The sequence below is a fragment of the Phoenix dactylifera genome, chromosome 8 (genome assembly GCF_009389715.1).
Source record: "Phoenix dactylifera cultivar Barhee BC4 chromosome 8, palm_55x_up_171113_PBpolish2nd_filt_p, whole genome shotgun sequence".
Lineage (NCBI taxonomy): Eukaryota > Viridiplantae > Streptophyta > Magnoliopsida > Arecales > Arecaceae > Phoenix > Phoenix dactylifera.
Window position 1 is genome coordinate 17,908,586 of NC_052399.1, and position 15,753 is coordinate 17,924,338.

Sequence of the window (15,753 nt, forward strand, 5' to 3'; positions counted from 1 at the left end):
TATGTTATGAGATACTTCAACAAATTTTATTGCTCAATTTTATAATATTCTATTTTCTGATTTCCATGAATGCATCTATACTTGTATTAATTAATTCACCCGGCTTACCAAAAATAAATAAGGACTAATTTTTAGCATGGTGGTTGATGGAGCATGCATGTACATTCCGTGCTTGCACCATAACCATCATATATAGGTATCCATGCGGAAGAATTATTCGTTGGTTAAAAAGTTTTGACGATGGCAAACCGCCACCTTGCTGCCATGACGGATTCTCATTCTCTATCAGCATAACATTATTGAGCTCAGGCATCTTAACCTAATCCAATGTTTCCCTATTCATCTTTCCTTCTATTATTTATAGGTATTATTCTCCCCGATCCGCTAACATACCCCTCAATCCCACTCCTCTCTCTACTTGCACCACCACCACCTCGACCTCTAAAACCCTTTATATTTCCACCCCTCTTCCATTAACCCCTTCACTTCACGCAAGCACCAATTAAAGCTTATTAACAATCTCTCTCTCACATCCTACACCGGCATTGCCAGGCTCTGAAAGCACCAGAAGTCTTCTGCTCATATAAAGTAAGCAATGGCATGCACCTATTCTCATGAGCGTTTCCTTTTTCCCAATCACCAACGACTTAAGTCGCCCATAACGATTTTTTTTATTTTTCAAACAGGGAATGACTGGAAAGAGTGATAGTGTTAGAGTTGACATCCGCTTGCCATCGAAGGCTGTCCTACCAGAGTTTATGAAGAAATCCAGTGATGATGAGAGCTTGTCACCCTGGAAATGGATATGGGACGTGTGGAAGTTCGCCCAGGAGGACACCAACAGGGTGACCTTCTCGCTAAAAGTGGGCCTGGCTTGTCTCCTGGTGTCACTTCTCATACTCTTCCGAGCGCCATACCAAGTGTTCGGGGTCAACATCATCTGGTCCATCCTCACCGTTGCCATCATGTTCGAATACACCGTCGGTATGTATCGAACGTCGTCCCCACGCCATGCATGCATGGCGACATGGGAACCGTTCTAGGTGCTTACGAACCCTAATTCAAGCATGAAGCGCCATGTGTAGTGTAGGGTGACAACATTATTTTCCAGAGTGCATTATGCACATGAATTTATGCAAAGTATATATGGGACGTCGTAATCTGATGGATTTATCTTTCAGCTGGAATTATAGGAAGTGAAATTAATTCAATCCATGCAGGCGCTACCTTCAATCGCGGATTCAATCGGGCCCTTGGAAGTCTACTAGCCGGAATCATTGCCATAGTGGTGATCCAAGTAGCCATGTCCACCGGACGCTTTGCAGAACCTTACGTCATTGGCCTCAGCATCTTCGTGATTGGTGCGTTCCCATTCCTTTATATGTTCCTCTCCATTATTATATATATATATATGTTCTTATGCCGTCACTCCACCAACCATTAGACACTAATCGGATGACCGACCTTTACCATCCAACTAGAATTGGTTCCCGTCATCTAATCAAATCTTATATGGTGTTGTGGATAATGTCAAGTACGTACTTGCAGGAGCTCTTACGTCCTTTATGAAGCTATGGCCTTCGCTAGTCCCGTACGAGTATGGCTTCAGGGTCATCCTCTTCACCTACTGTTTGATTGTTGTCTCTGGCTACCGGATGGGCAACCCAATCAGGACTGCCATGGATCGCCTCTACTCCATCGCAATCGGTGGGCTCCTCGCCGTCCTCGTCAACGTCCTCATCTTCCCTATATGGGCCGGCGAGCAGCTGCACAAGGAGCTCGTCAAAACCTTCACCTGCGTCGCCGACTCCCTCGAAGGTTCCCCTCAACGCCCAATGAGTATTCCTGCAGCATTTCGCTGAAAGGCTAATGATACCGTCCCGTCTTCTTTGTTTTCTTTCCATAAGAGTGCGTGAAGAAGTACCTAAGTGATGATGGCTCCAACCGACCCGAGTTCGCAAAGGCTGTGATGGATGAATTCTCGGATGAACCGGCATTCCGGAAGTGCAAGGCTGCGTTGAACTCATCGACTAAGTTTGATTCCTTGGTACTCTACCTAGCTGTGACTCTTGTTCGTTCGATTTTGTGGTGTTCAAGATCATAAGCAGATAGATGATTCATTAATGCATGATGGTGACTCTTTTGGAAGGCAAACTCGGCCAAATGGGAACCACCGCATGGGAGATTCAAGCATTTCTTCTACCCATGGGAAGAGTATGTAAAGGTAGGCGCAGTGCTTCGGCACTGCGCTTATGAGGTGATGGCGCTGCACGGCTGCCTGCATTCAGAAATTCAGGTATATATCATCTATCAGTCATGTAATGCTACGTTCCCGTCGTCCTTGCTTCCTTAGTTACGCATCAATACTTATGAACACGGTATGTCTCTCCTGTGTTGTTATAAAAGATTTTTCGGTCTTAGGCCAAACTAGGAAGAGTTGGGTTCAAATGCCTTGGGAATGGTTCTGAAAACCTACTTGTCCACATGCTTCCGCCTCCCAGGTGCTGCCCCTCTAGAGTCTAGACGAGAATAGAATCAGATGCTTTTATTTGCGCCAGAACCTAATCCAATTGAAAACTTGTTGGCCTGGATTCAGCGATCACCGTCTGCATTAAGATTCCCCACATCTCCTTACAGACTAGTCTCTAATTCATAATTCAAGATCCGGGAATTGAATGGTTGTCCATGAACAATTTCACGTTCTGCCATGCAATATGAGAATCCATTTTTATAGGCCGAGTTTATTTGTTATGATCGTTGAAAGAACCATCCATCATCATTAATTATTCGCACAATAATATATTGTATCAGCAATTTTGGTTTCTTCTACCCTTCAAAAGATATCTAATATCATATTCCAAAGTTTTGGTCGTATTCCTGCCCTTTTTCTAAAACTGTAATTTTCCCTTGAGACAAATAATTCCTTAAGCCTGTCCACAGCAGCCGGACACCAAAACAATGGAAAAGTGAACAAATCTCTGACAGCAGCCTCAAGCCTTTCCTTTATTTTGGAAATCTCCCATCATGGAATAAGGCATCCTTGGTAGTAGTATATAGCTCACCTTATCATCATTACATATCACATCTCCCAATTCCGTCTATTACTATTCTGCAAATCAGCTAGTCAAAATCATCTTTGCTCCTTTGCCATGACACAACCCAAAAAATGGGTAGAAACTCCCAGACTTCCAACAGAGACTTCAATAGAGCAAACCTGATTATTTTAACTAAAAGCCAAAGAAAACACTCGTAGCTGAAGAAAAGGAGGATGTGCATCCAACTGTTGGTGATTTTCAAGACCTGACACAGTGATACATAACTAGAGGCCTGAAAGATGGCAGACTTGGTCCTTCAAAATGCTAGGATGGAGAACATTCTAACTACATAGAAAAGATATAGCAAACACTGCAAAAGCTGATTATGCTTTATTAAATGTCTTTATGCATACCACCATCTAGAACCAAATGGACTGATACAAGATCATTGGCTTCATATAGCTGAACAAGACAAGCAACAACAGTAGCAGCTAGTAGCCTACCAAGCACAAGCAAAAGAACTGCAGGAACTCCAGAGCAAGTTGCTGAACTAAAATTGGCATTACCTGCAACTTAGTGCCTTGTGAATGAGTAGCAATATATATATATATATATATCTGCCATTCAGACAGAACTGAAACCTTACAAATCAAGATAACCCTGGCTTCCTCTCAAAATGGACAAATTCAAAGCATTGACTAGTAGAATTCTGTGCAACATGGTAAATCTGAAGAAGGTCCACAATAGAAAAGTTTTCATGAAGATGCCTAAAAATCAATCATAACAAATGATGCAGAATGGTGCCAGATTTAATAGCAGTTTAATCATATCTGCAAAGGACATGAATTGGAGAAGTATACGACCTGCTGACATTTATCTTTCATCTTAAACAGAGAAAATAGTGCTTGAGCAATAGATAACTTAATTTAGCTCAATAATAGAACATGGAGCAGTTTCGCTTAAACAATAAAACCTAGATGAAATCATGTCAAGTTGCTATATCTAATTCGAGAGGACATAGTATTAGGCATCCACAGAAAGTTCAGCCATCTGATCAGATCAGTCACAAGAAGCACTTGATCAATTTCAAAGCTAAGATGAAATGACACACAAAACAAGTTAACAGTTTTTGAAATCTATATGATAAATATGCCGATTGTGGTGCCAAGTCTGAGCTACACCCTTACATGATGTACAAGCTTTTTCTGTTCAAGCTGATGTTAAACCTTATCCAAAGTTCAAAACAAATATTCTGTATTGAGTGTTGGAGGAATTTTCACAATCTCTTGACTTTCAGCATAACAATCTAACGTCATATGCTTCAAAATATGGGTACTAGAACCTATTTCTGAAGAAAAGGCATCTTCCTGTTTTGCAGGCACCCTATAATCTTAGATGCACATTCCAGTCAGAGATCCTTGATGCAACCAACAAGGCAGCAGAGTTACTGCGCAGCCTGGGGAAAGACGTAAGCAACATGAAGCACAGCCTCCAAACAACCCTACTAAAGCGTGTTCATAGCTCAATCGTACGCCTCCAACGCTCCATAGACATGCATTCCTATCTTCTTACTTCAAATCATGATTACCATGATTGCCCAGCAAAACCAGCTGCTAAACCCTTGAAAACTCTCTCTTTCAACCCAAAGGACTTCTCTGATTGCTTAACAGAGCCAGACGCTAACAAAGTAGAGCCCAACACACCATTAACAATGGCAGTCCAAGCTGAATCTTACCACGAGACTATGAAGAAGCAACAGAGGAGGCTCCATTCATGGCCTTCAAGAGAGGTTGATGATTTTGAAGAAGATGGAGCTATTGATGCAGAACTAATTCCAAGGATGCGTGCACTCGAAAGCACCACAGCTTTGTCACTTTCTACATTCACCTCACTGCTAATTGAGTTTGTGGCTCGACTTGATCACTTGGTTGAAGCTGTTGACAAGCTTGCCAAGATGGCCAATTTCAAGCAAGAGTGTACAAGCTAAAAGAAATCCCTAGAACTACCTATCTTCTTCTTGATCACAAGTACAGAAGAGAAACTAGCATTTCTAAAAGAAGCAAACGCCTGAAAAAATACTGTTGAAATTAACAACAATCACATGTTCCAAACTTTTAATCTAGAGACCCTGGATGCTCAAATTGTGTTGCTTCTGTATTTTTCTCACCACATTGGTAACAAAATGCTAAAACAAGCATGTCTCAGGGTCTAGATTCTTCAGAGGAACTCGTGTAATGAAGTAAAGGAATATACTTTTAGAGCACTTGAACTACAAAGGTCAATCTAATTCAAGCTTAGAAATATGTACCCTTAACACATCCTTCTGTTGCATCAAAAGCTCAAAGGATTTTCATTAAAAAACTCAACACAAATTTAGATGTGTCACTGAGAAAAGTTCTAACATATTTCTTTCAATCACAAATAAACCACAAAGAATAAGGCGACCATAATCACTTGGACCTTCTTTTGACAAATGCCTAGAAAATATGTTCCAGCACAATATACCACAGCCTCTGTAACCATTCTCGACCAAATCCATATTTCTAGCCTACTAAACAAGGCATCCAATATTAAATCACGAAAACAGAATCCAAGTTCTCCAACATTATATCATGTTCTGCTGATAAATCATAAAAGAATTCCACAGTGCTGCGAAAATTGAAGATGATCCAAATATTTTACAGGGTATAAAACATATAGCAAGGAAGAATACAACAATTGCAAAACTCAGCTCCTTGACAAATTAGTAATAGATTTTGACATAAAAAGCAATAAATAAGCCTTCTGACGAACATTTGCCATGATCAGGTGCTAAACCATCATTTCAGAGTTCCCCAGTATTCAAAGTCATCAAATATCCAAAACTTCCAGATAAAACATATTTTATCACCAAATCAGGAAGACGAAGCAAGCCTTGATCTAAGCTAATCCCCCCTAGCTCAATCCAATTTGCATTTGTGGTTAGCTCACAAAACCTAGTCTTTGTCAAAGAATCCAGCCAACTTTCCCTAGCTTAGTCCTTGATCTAAGCTAAAATAAAAGCCATAACTTTGGCATTAACTAACCAAAAACTTTTCCCATCTATATCGGGTTAGTTTGTCAACCCAGATATCTTACTGACCTGTGCTTGATTGTAAAATATGTATACTCACACTTTAATGAGACATGCAAGAAACAATAAAATATCTGTTTCTATGTTAATCTTGGTGAACAGCTGATTAAGTTCAATTCAATAAAAATAGTCAAAAAAAAGTAGTTAACTAATCTTGTTACAGAAATAAGTAGCATATTGTAGATCAGCTCGCATTGTTGTATAGGTGAAAAGCCTGATCTCTTTTCCCAACTAAGCAATCAACTATCCATCGTCCTAACACTGATATAGGTTGCACAATATATAATTGATGAGAGGAAGCGTCTCTTAAGCTCACCTTCTTTTTATCTTGCCTCTATTTTGAAAATAGTAACTGCACAAAAACCTCTGTGCACCTCTAGCATAACATTTAATTTCGCTCCAACTCATCCCCTAGTAAATCATAACCTTTTGCTCGCCCAACATGCCCTTATAGTTTGGCCATTCTACCAAGGTAACTTGTTGAAGATTTTGCTTGACGATAATAAAGACTGGGTAGCACCCTGCCTCCCTTTTCCTTAAAAATTTTTTTTAAAAAAAAGCCTTGTCAAAGATCTCCACTCAAACCGCTCATTATCTCATGCAACTAATGTGCCTACTACAAATTATAGCTACAATTCAACTGTAAACTGGACATATATTGTAAATTCATGGCATGTGATAAATAAAATCAGGCTGCCATAATTAATGATAAATATTGTAAACTGATTTAACAGTACATTACCATAATTGTCTGTCAACTTCTCCAGAGTTCCAGAAAATTTATGCTTCCCAAAGCAGAAAAGTACCCACGATACATTTTCTGTCCAGATTCTATTTACAATGATCTGAAACCTAACAGAAGATCTAATCAGCTTGGGAGGAATCCTATCTAATTCAGATAAAGATTTGAACCCTTAGTTTGAGGAATTTATCATAACATGGATAAATATATGTATAATAGACAAACGTTAAATTCTGTATAAATGGTAGACACGACAGTATAAATTACCCTTTCCTTTCTCAATAAACAGGTGTAGTAAAGCAATTGATTTTGGAAGAATATCATCTTAAGTTGTTTATACTAGGTTGAATAACTGTTCTATTCTATCTCCCACAGGCAGTGGAAGCCATAGTTTGGTAGTTTAGTATGAAAAATTACACAATTCTAACCGAGCTTACTCCAAAAGAGCAGCAAAATTCATTTTCATATTTTATAAGGTGAAAATAAAAACAAGTTTGCAATATAACCCAGAAGACAGTTCATGCAAAAAAAAAATGCATAAAAGAACAGTACATTATACATGTGCAAATTATGAACTCTTCAATTTTCTTCTTGGCGTCAATACATCAACAACAAAAAATCTGAACACTGCCAATAACTACATCCCATCAATGTTCTTGCTTACAAGATTTCAGGGGTGTTAGTAGTGAGCTACATCAGTCAAACAACGGTATGCAGATAATAACTTGTGCATCCTACTGTCATTTTCTTTCCTCAAGAAATTTTTTTTGAGAAATACATGAGCAACTATATAACCAGCAGCTGATATCCCATCAATGTTATTGCTTACAAGATTTCAGGGGTGTTAGTAGTGACCCACATCAGTAAGACAACAGTATACAGATAATAACTAATGCATTATACTAAATAAAATCAGGCCGCCATAATTAATGATAAATATTGTAAACTGATTTAACAGTACGTTACTATAATTGTCTGTCAACTTCTCCAGAGTTCCAGAAAATTTATGCTTCCCAAAGCAGAAAAGTACCCATGATACATTTTCTGTCCAGATTCTATTTAAAATGATCTGAAACCTAACAGAAGATCTGATCAGCTTGGGAGGAATCCTATCTAATTCAGATACAGATTTGAACCCTTAGTTTGAGGAACTTATCATAACATGGATAAATATATGTATAATAGACAAACTTTAAATTCTGTATAAATGGTAGACACGACAGTATAAATTACCCTTTCCTTTCTCAATAAACAGGTGTAGTAAAGCAATTGATTTTGGAAGAATATCATGTTAAGTTGTTTATACTAGGTTGAATAACTGTTCTATTCTATCTCCCACAGGCAGTGGAAGCCATAGTTTGGTAGTTTAGTATGAAAAATTACACAATTCTAACTGAGCTGACTCCAAAAGAGCAGCACAATTCATTTGCATATTTTATAAGGTGAAAATAAAAACAAGTTTGCAATATAACTCAGAAGACAGTTCATGCAACAAAAAAAAAATGCATAAAAGAATGGTACATTAAACATGTGCAAATTATGAACTCTTCAATTTTCTTCTTGGCGTCAATACATCAACGACAAAAGATCTGAACACTGCCAATAACTACATCCCATCAATGTTCTTGCTTACAAGATTTCAGGGGTGTTAGTAGTGAGCTACATCAGTAAAACAACGGTATGCAGAAAATAACTTGTGCATTCTACTGTTATTTTCTTTCCTCAAGAAATTTTTTTTGAAAAATACATGAGCAACTATATAACCAGCAGCTGATATCCCATCAATGTTATTGCTTACAAGATTTCAGGGGTGTTAGTAGTGACCCACATCAGTAAGACAACAGTATACAGATAATAACTAATGCATTGTACTGTTGTTTTCTTTCCTCCAGAGAAGTTTTTGAAAAATACAGAAGCAACTAACCAGCAGCTGACATCTGATGCAAAATAGAAGTGGTTCCATTTGCTGAAAAATACTCTAGTCATCAAATTCTTGGAGCTGCATGGAACATCCAACATTAACCTCAGAGTAAATTACTGGGATGCACTGAATTTTTTTCACTTGGTAAAGATGAATTAGTATATTAAATAAGAAAGAAAAGCAAATATTCTAAGGAAAAGAAATTATATAATAATATGCTAACATACAAAGAAAAAATAAAGAGCCTACCTCCTCCAATAGTTGCTTCTGGCAGCCGCTCGATTGAATACTTATGCTGTGTAATGTACATGACAGGAACTCCAGGAATCTGCCCAACACACAACATGTTCATTTTCATAGGCACAATCAAAAGGGCTTTAGATTATCAATATTGATTTACCACATATACCTTGCGTATCCTTCGTTTCAAGTCTCTATCACATGTAGCAACAATGTAACACTTGTGCTGTTCCAAAAAAGTAAGCACTTCTTAATGATAAGCTATAGGTAAAATACAGTCAAAATATATAGCATTCTCGAACCTCGTAGTTTATGGTAAGCGAGGCAATATTTAAAAAAATGCAACTGATGTTGCAATGATGGAAAGAAAACAATTACAGAGCTTATAAGAAAATGAAGGTAATTAGTCTGAAGCTTTGAGGGATGTGCTAAGCAACATCGAGCAGAAAAAAGTGCATCAATATTGTTATGACTTACGGCTCAAACAATAGCACACAGCAAGGTTTGCAGTCTCACTAGGCTCCATACTGGTCGTTGGTATGGTACATACCTCAGTACTGCTGCTCAGTACAGGCACTAAAGTTCCAGTACCCTACACTGCAGTATGCTATGCCCCACACCAGGCAGTACAATCCAGTACAACCAGTCGTGGCATAATATGCTATAACAGTCCCTCACATTAACCCAGAAAAAAGGAGGGGGAGGGCGAAAGTAGAAAGGTAGAAGAGAAGGAATGTATTCAGAGGGAGAAAAAGAGAGCACATTTTCTTACAATCTGTGTAATCCTTGTTCTACTTACTAAGACCAATTGACTTTGGCAAAATGATTGTGCTACATTAATATGCAGCTGCTCCTCTTAGTATACTTGAGTGATATTGAGCTTTTATAGAAAAAATCCCTTTGCACCAATTGACTAGGATTGATGTGACCCAATAAATGTTACAGTATATTAGTACTTAGTAGAACACCCATAGCTGATGTACATCAATTACATACTATAAAAGAAAGATATAACCAGATTTCATAAAAGAAATAACTAGCCAGAATTCTCATGCGGTTCTCTCCAAAGTAAACAATTTCTTCCTTTTTTTAGTACTCTTATCACGATCCTTGACTATACTACCTTTTTGGTACTTCCAGTAGTTTGAATTTTCTCCGTTCTTTCCCCCGATCTCATTTCTTTTTGAACATATAATATAACACTCTAAGCCTCAGTACGCATGCAAGCTCGTGCACACACATTTACACATATCTGAAGTTTGAGGTATTTTAGCACGTTAAGGAATAAACAATAAAGTGGAAAAATATTTAGAACATCTTATACACTTCCAGCATAAAGGTGGTTGCGCACAACTACACTGCCAGTCTTTCTGATAAAAGATAGCAAGTTGTGGTACAAAGACATGTACATATGCATTCAATGTTACCTGAGTGACCCTTTCAACAATGCAATCATCAGCATAAGTTCCTTTATGTGTGCATGGTAGTCTCTCAAACCTAGGGTCCTTGGCGATCCTGTCACAGTAACAGAGAAGGCACCATGCTTAGAGAAATCAAATTATTGGCAAGATTGTGAGGGATTTGCATGTGCAAAGAACATGCAATCTTACAGATTGCAGTCAAGACAAGGCAATAAGAAAGAATTATTTAAGCCCACATGTAACATGAAAATGACCATCCCGTCAGACCAAACAGGAAAAGGCGTTCCTACCTTAGAGCTACACGATACTTCTGTCCCAGTTTTTCAAGCTCAGCCATAACACAATCCGTGATGCACGGAGTGCCTTCACAACCCAATAACAAAGATGCAATAAATCGAAAAATAAATTCCAGGTTTAAACATTAATCCTACTATAATAAATGAAAAAACATAATGAAACAAACTGCTAGCATTCTGTGTCGACTCACATTTTGCATAGAGGCAGTCCATCATTCCCTTCTCCAAATCCAACTGCATGAAAACACAAGTCATCAATCATGCAAACATCAAGACAATAAATTATAGCACAGAATCTTATTTAGTAGCTCTCATCTGATAAGTTGTGCTTCAAAGATGACCAACGTTCGCTATACCAAATACTATTTTTCCCACATCTAGAGCCCATACTCCTACCAAGTCTCATGGAATCCTAGGGAGTTGTTGCACTAGTTTTTGTGGAATAAGCAACCTTCTTGTCAACCACCCTTCCAAGTCTTCTAGTAAGCTCCTCTCTTGCTTAAAGTTGCCTTGTATAGGAATTTTGAAACAATTTATAGAAATTTCATTAGATTGATAGCTAGTCACAAGAAGTTCCTGGACATCAATGAATCATAACTTGATCAACATAACTGAACCCACCTATATGAAAAGATTTACCATTTGACATGGTTACTAAGGTACATGTAACCATATAATAAATAATCAGTAAACCCTACCACTGACCTTGAAAAGAACATGCCAATCAACCATCACCATTTGGCCCTCCCATCAGAACAATTCCCAATCATTTGCAACTTCTTCAAATATTCCATGAAACATCCCATCATCCCATCCTTTTTCATTACGCCCCCCCAACCTTCAGAGTCAAACCCAGAATCATCAAAGCCTCTTTTCTTCCTTGTTGCACAAATCCACACCAGAAAATTAACTACTCAGCACTTTCACCATCATAAGGTGAGGCCACTGCTTCTTCAGATGACTCATTTCTAAGTATTTATTTTTCCTTCTTTCCTGCATACTTAATAAGTAGCAGAAATATTTGTTGTCAAGGAACAGCATCTTTGGCAACCTCATAAGTAGGGCCTATGCAAATATTTGGACATTATGATCTTATCAAGATTCATCATGATTTAACTGGATGATGTCTGAAACAAAAAATTATGCAAACAGCTAAAGATCAAATATAAAAGCTTACTCTCATGCCCCATGAAACTTTCAAAAGACCGAGATGCCATTATATGCTTGCTTTCAAAGCTAACTTGGGATTAAACCAGCTAATGAAAGGAGTAAAAATGGACCAATGATATAATTCCACTCATGTTTATTGTTTTGAGTAATAGAGCAAGCCACTGGCATTGATTCAATCAACAGTTGGACCTAAATGGTTCATGGTGACCACTACTGCAAACTTTTGTACATTAGGCAACCACATATTTTTGCAAATGAACACTTGCCATATTTCCAATGAGTCCAATTGGAGCTTGCAAGGGGCAGGCATGAGTTGTTCCGTTTGAAAATTTGCTAGATCTCGAAAATACCATCTCCAATAATGGTGGGTCGTAGAGTTAGGATTCCACATAATCTCAAATGATAAGACTTGTTTGGCCTATAGGATTTGTGGGCAAACGGAAAAGAATGGTTAAGATCATTCATGTCCAAACTCTGAACTTCCATGAACAGCTTCGCTTTTTTACTTGCCGCCTCATGATTAAACCATTTTTCTTTTATATTTTGCCATGTTAATTTGTTGTCTAAGGACCTTACAAAATTTAAGAGACCAAATATTGACTCATGTAAGTGTGAAAATGATCGGATCCTTACATGAAAGGTGGTTCTTTGAATAATTTAGTTAATTTAGAGTCTTGGCAGCATGATATCCAATGAACAAAAGAAAGAGGTCAATTAATGTCAATAGCATTCTTTTGTCATTCCAAAGTGTTCTTAAATTGATAATATCCAACGAACAAAAGAAAGAAGTCTCCTAAAGTATAGGAATTTTTTTGTTGTTCTAAAATGGTGCTTAAATTGGAAAGTTCTGCTTATCATATATCATTTCATAACTAATTTATTATGGTCACTAAGATAGGCCCTTGAGAGTATGTGCAAACACTTTTTTTTTGGTACAAGAGTATGTGCAGACACTTTTTTTGATACGAGGGTATGTGCAAACACTTTGATGTAACTATTGATAAATTTATACTTTATAGGGTGTAGCGAAGGCCAGGCATCAAGAACAAAATGCAAGGCTACCACTGGATGTTTATCAAATGGAAATTGCAAGCAAGGGTACCTGGCTATGGAGGTGTTCGATAGGGACACCTAACCAGAAAGCTACACTCTTATTGATTAACGTGACATTTGATGATGGTGAGAGTTTTTTCACAAAGAAGATTCTTCCCTTTGCCATTTGGTGGCTTCTATTTAGAAAGAAGCAAATTTCTCATATGACGACGATAGGTTGGATATCATACTCGATTACATTATGAGGCTGCCCTAGCTTTAGTACCAAGACTTTTCAAATAATGAAGGATAGAACTGAATAAACTTCGATTTTTTTATGGGGGTGCTATCCTTTTATTGTTTGTGCGGAAGGCAGGTCATCTCACTAGTAAGATTGCTCCAATGTAACCTGGATGTCATAGGTTCAAAACACAGTCTCTCACATGTAGGTAAGACAACGTACATCTGACCTTTCGTAGATCCTGCAATGGCAGAAGCCTCATGCACTAGAATGCTCTACTATCCTTGCATTGCTTATGCAAATAGACATCTACAATTTCACTTGATCCACTTCCATAGTTGGTTTATTGAGCCATCATTCTTTTTCTAACTATTCTAAATATTAGCTTAAAAAACTCTTTTTCCACTTCCATAGTTGGTTGATGAACCATCATCCTATTTTCTAATTATTCTAATTATTAGCCTAAAAAACTCTCTTCCTATAATTTTTTTATTGAAAGGGAAATATAGGAATTTGCACATTAAGTAGGATGATTTTTTTTTATTTATGTTATCTTCCCTGTTTCTTAGGCCCCATTTGGCAATGTTGTAGATAGTAGAGTTTTTGCCTATAGATCTTTCAACTATAGAACATTCACCAATAGAGATTTAATAAAAAATTGTTTGATGCTTCATAACAATATTTTTGAAGCCATGTGGAACTTCAAAATATGTTTGGTAACGAAATTGAAAAAAATACTTAGTATCAAACATAACAATAAAGGACATTGCATAGTACTTTCAATTATCCAACTATTTGTAATATCAAAAATTTTTAATTTATAAATTATTTATTTATGTATTAATTAAATAATATCATTAAAAATATATTTTATATTTATTATAAATATAAAATTTTTATAATATTATTATATTGGAATAATATTATTGTATTAAAACAGTATGATATCATTATTTTAATATAATATTGTAATAGTATTATATTATAACATTATTATGATATAATAATAATGATAATAATATAAGATACATAATATTATGTATTATTATATTGTACTATATTGTTGTTGTATTGTGCCATCAAAAACTGTAGTTATAAAGTATTGTTAATTTATAACTTATTTTTTTATATTTTAATCTAAATAATATAATAAATAACAATTATTTTTATGGGTGATTAATAAGCAAAAAAAGAATATCATATTAGCAAACTGGACAATTCTTGCTTCTAATAGTAATATAAATGTGACTTTGTTTACCTGACATAAAATAACAATAAAATTGTTCATATATCAAAATCATGATACAACACCAACTTACATAATTATGACAATAAAATATTTTTTAAAAAATTTATTGTCGCGACTTGAACCATGTCTCTCGGGTGGGCTTTTGCCAAAAAAAAAAAAGGCTATCCAACACATCTCAACTGCAGATTTCGCCCAAAAGCCTCAAATTGGAACTTTTTACTGGTGAACCTTTCTCAGCTTTTGGAAGAGTCAAAAAGTTATTTCAAAATTTTTACCAAATATATCAAAATCAGCAAAAAGAGCTTCCGGTCCTCCAAGAAGGACATTTTAGCCCTCCAAAAACAAAAACAAAGAAGAGCCCTAACCTGCCTTTATACCCGTGAAGAAGAAGACACCGAACAAATTCATTAATGGGTTAGCTCTTAAAAAAAAAAGTACTCCTCACATTTTTCTATATTCAGTACAAATAAGCACAATAAATCAAGAAAGAGTAAAACTATTGGCAGAACTCACCTTGTTCTGGATAGAGAAGTTGATAAAGTTGGTATCCACGATGACCCTATAAGGCGGGCCAAGTGCCGTGTTGTACTTAAAGAACAGAGCCGAAGAAACGGCAGGTCTATCAAACACCAACCAACGCAGGAATTAAATAAGGATGCAAGAGAAAAGAAAGAAACAATGGGATCAAATAAAAACCAGCCATGGCTTACACGTTCCGTGGGAGTTTCTCCTTCTCCAGATTGTTCTTCTTAGGGTTTAGGATCTCTTCCTTGTATCTGCGGCACAGAGAGGGTCCAGAAGCAAAGAAAAAGAAACGAAGAAAGGAGAGGAAGAGGATTGGAGAGAGATTTTGCTCACTTTCTAAGAGTTTTTGAGCTCACGAGCCTCTTCACGACGGCGAATTTGGGGCCTTTCTTCGCCTTCCCCATCGCTGCGAAACCCTAGAAGTCGTCCTCGTTAGGTTTGCGAGCTCAAGAAGAGGACGACGCTCCACCGAAAAAGGCCCGCCGACGAGAGCCGCTGCTAAAACCAGGGCAAGATCCAAAAGGCCGTGCCCCGGGTTTGAGAAATCGAACCGGTCCAGTCGAGCTACATACTGCACGCATCTCGACACGTGATCGATGGTGTATGTTGCACCGTACGGTGTAAATAGTCTGGATGCGGGTCAGGTCCCCTCAATTGATTCGATGCAGATCTGGCACCGTTGGATCACGCTTTCACGCCTCTCAAAGCATGATCCAGCGGGGAACGTCGGACCTAACTTTTTTTTTTTCTTTTCTTTTCTTTTTTTCTG

The 15,753-nt window shown here is 37.3% G+C and overlaps 2 protein-coding genes across 2 annotated transcripts; one reads left to right on the top strand and one right to left on the bottom strand.

Moving 5' to 3' along the window:
- Positions 1-374: 374 nt before the first annotated feature.
- On the top strand, positions 375-8,791 carry LOC103718537 (aluminum-activated malate transporter 9-like). The gene is made up of 7 exons (XM_008807406.4): positions 375-588; positions 687-984; positions 1,221-1,361; positions 1,549-1,818; positions 1,908-2,047; positions 2,150-2,296; positions 4,414-8,791. The coding sequence occupies exons 2-7, from the start codon at positions 690-692 to the stop codon at positions 5,020-5,022; spliced, it is 1,602 nt and encodes a 533-aa protein (XP_008805628.2). The 5' UTR covers positions 375-588; positions 687-689; the 3' UTR covers positions 5,023-8,791.
- LOC103718535 (rRNA-processing protein FCF1 homolog) lies at positions 8,571-15,507 on the bottom strand. Its single transcript, XM_008807405.3, has 9 exons — positions 15,318-15,507; positions 15,170-15,235; positions 14,973-15,078; positions 10,959-11,001; positions 10,762-10,834; positions 10,478-10,565; positions 9,220-9,276; positions 9,060-9,138; positions 8,571-8,888 (listed from the first exon to the last, which is right to left on the bottom strand). The coding sequence occupies exons 1-9, from the start codon at positions 15,386-15,388 to the stop codon at positions 8,875-8,877; spliced, it is 597 nt and encodes a 198-aa protein (XP_008805627.2). The 5' UTR covers positions 15,389-15,507; the 3' UTR covers positions 8,571-8,874.
- Positions 15,508-15,753: the final 246 nt, after the last annotated feature.